Source organism: Austrofundulus limnaeus, unplaced genomic scaffold, assembly GCF_001266775.1.
Source record: "Austrofundulus limnaeus strain Quisiro unplaced genomic scaffold, Austrofundulus_limnaeus-1.0 Scaffold1002, whole genome shotgun sequence".
NCBI classification, from domain to species: Eukaryota; Metazoa; Chordata; class Actinopteri; order Cyprinodontiformes; family Rivulidae; genus Austrofundulus; species Austrofundulus limnaeus.
The window spans coordinates 93,123-94,570 of record NW_013953404.1 but is presented as its reverse complement, the minus strand read 5'-3'; the positions used below and the strand labels follow the sequence as shown (position 1 = coordinate 94,570).

At 36.3% G+C, this 1,448-nt stretch overlaps 1 protein-coding gene across 1 annotated transcript in view; it reads left to right on the top strand.

The window, feature by feature from the left end:
• otud5a (OTU deubiquitinase 5a) overlaps positions 1-1,448 on the top strand; it is a gene marked incomplete in the record, with an annotated part of 31,340 nt that overhangs the window by 7,199 nt on the left and 22,693 nt on the right. The window contains 1 exon segment of the mRNA XM_014030122.1: positions 42-135. Within this exon segment, the coding sequence (XP_013885576.1) occupies positions 42-135 (94 nt within the window).

Below are 1,448 nucleotides of genomic sequence, written 5' to 3'. Positions count from 1 at the left end.
GTGTGTGTGTGTGTGTGTGTGTGTGTGTGTGTGTGTTCCAGCAGGAACATTGGTTTGAAAAAGCTCTGAGGGAGAAGAAAGGATTTGTCATTAAGAAGATGAAGGAGGACGGAGCGTGTCTGTTCAGGGCTGTGGGTGAGTCGCATTAATACACACAAACACACACACCTACACATACACCTACACAAACGCACACACAAACACACACAGCTGGTTTCTGGTCAGGTGATTCTGTGTAGCTCTCTCTGTCTCCAGCAGGGGTCAGTGTTTGTTTTGATCAGAGTTTCTGCACAAAAACAGTTTTTATTTGAGTAAATAAAACCATTAAAACAATAATAACTTTAGTTTGTGTCTGGTTTCCATGGAAACAGAGTTATAAAGTGATTTCCAGATGTAACCAGCATCTGTAGCTTTTGATTGACAGCTCAGGGAGCCAATAGGAGCTTCTGGGTGGGGTCTACAGAGAGTCTGTTAGTTCTTTAAGAAATAACAAGTAAAACCTTCAGTTTCTGTACCTGGACTGGGTCAGAAACCAGGACCAAGATGAACCAGAACCACACCTTTGGTGCAGAGGGTTCTGGTTCTGGTTCTGGTTCTGGTTCTGGTCTGGGTTCAGTCTGTGGACGACATGAACAGAAGTCAAAGTTAATTTTTTCCAGAACTGAAACAGTTTAATTTTATTTCTCTATAAAACAAAACAATACTGATTGTTTTAGTTAAATAACAGTTTATAATCTTGATGGTTCTGATCAGAGTTTTATTTGTTGATTAAAAGAACTTTTCTTGACTTTATAAATGAATTTATTTCAATATGTTGTGACATTTCTGTGCTGCAGGGGGCGCTGTGCTGCAGCAAAAACAAACTGAACTTTAGTTTTCACTGTTTTGAACTAAAGCAGGAGGAAAAAATAATAATAATTCTATTTCAAACAACAGATATGATTTTATCATCTATTATTTTAATGTTTTTTTCCTGAAATAACTCCTACCTGAATGTCTCCTCCTGTAAAAAAGTGACCACTGAAAAAGAATCTGCTCTTTTTAACGTCAGTAATAAAACTCATTTCTTAATTTACTGGTCAGATTGCAGAGTTTCTGCATCTGTTCAGCTGAACTTTGTTTTTAATCTAATTAAATCAACTGTTTGCTTAAAAAAGAAATAAATGATTAAAAAAGGCTCAGAAGAAACATGACGCCGTCAGAGAGGAAGAAGGTTTCCAGAAAGTTCAGTCCAAAGAGACGGAACTGAAAAGATTCATGTTAAAGGTTTAATATACATCCAGAACATTATGACCACACACCTGATGTCAGCAGGTTTGCATTAGTGGTTAGTTCTGTTAGAGCAAGAGAGCTTAAATACAGGATAAATATCTGATAAATACAGGATAAATATCTGATAAATACAGGATAAATATCTGATAAATACAGGATAAATATCTGATAAATAC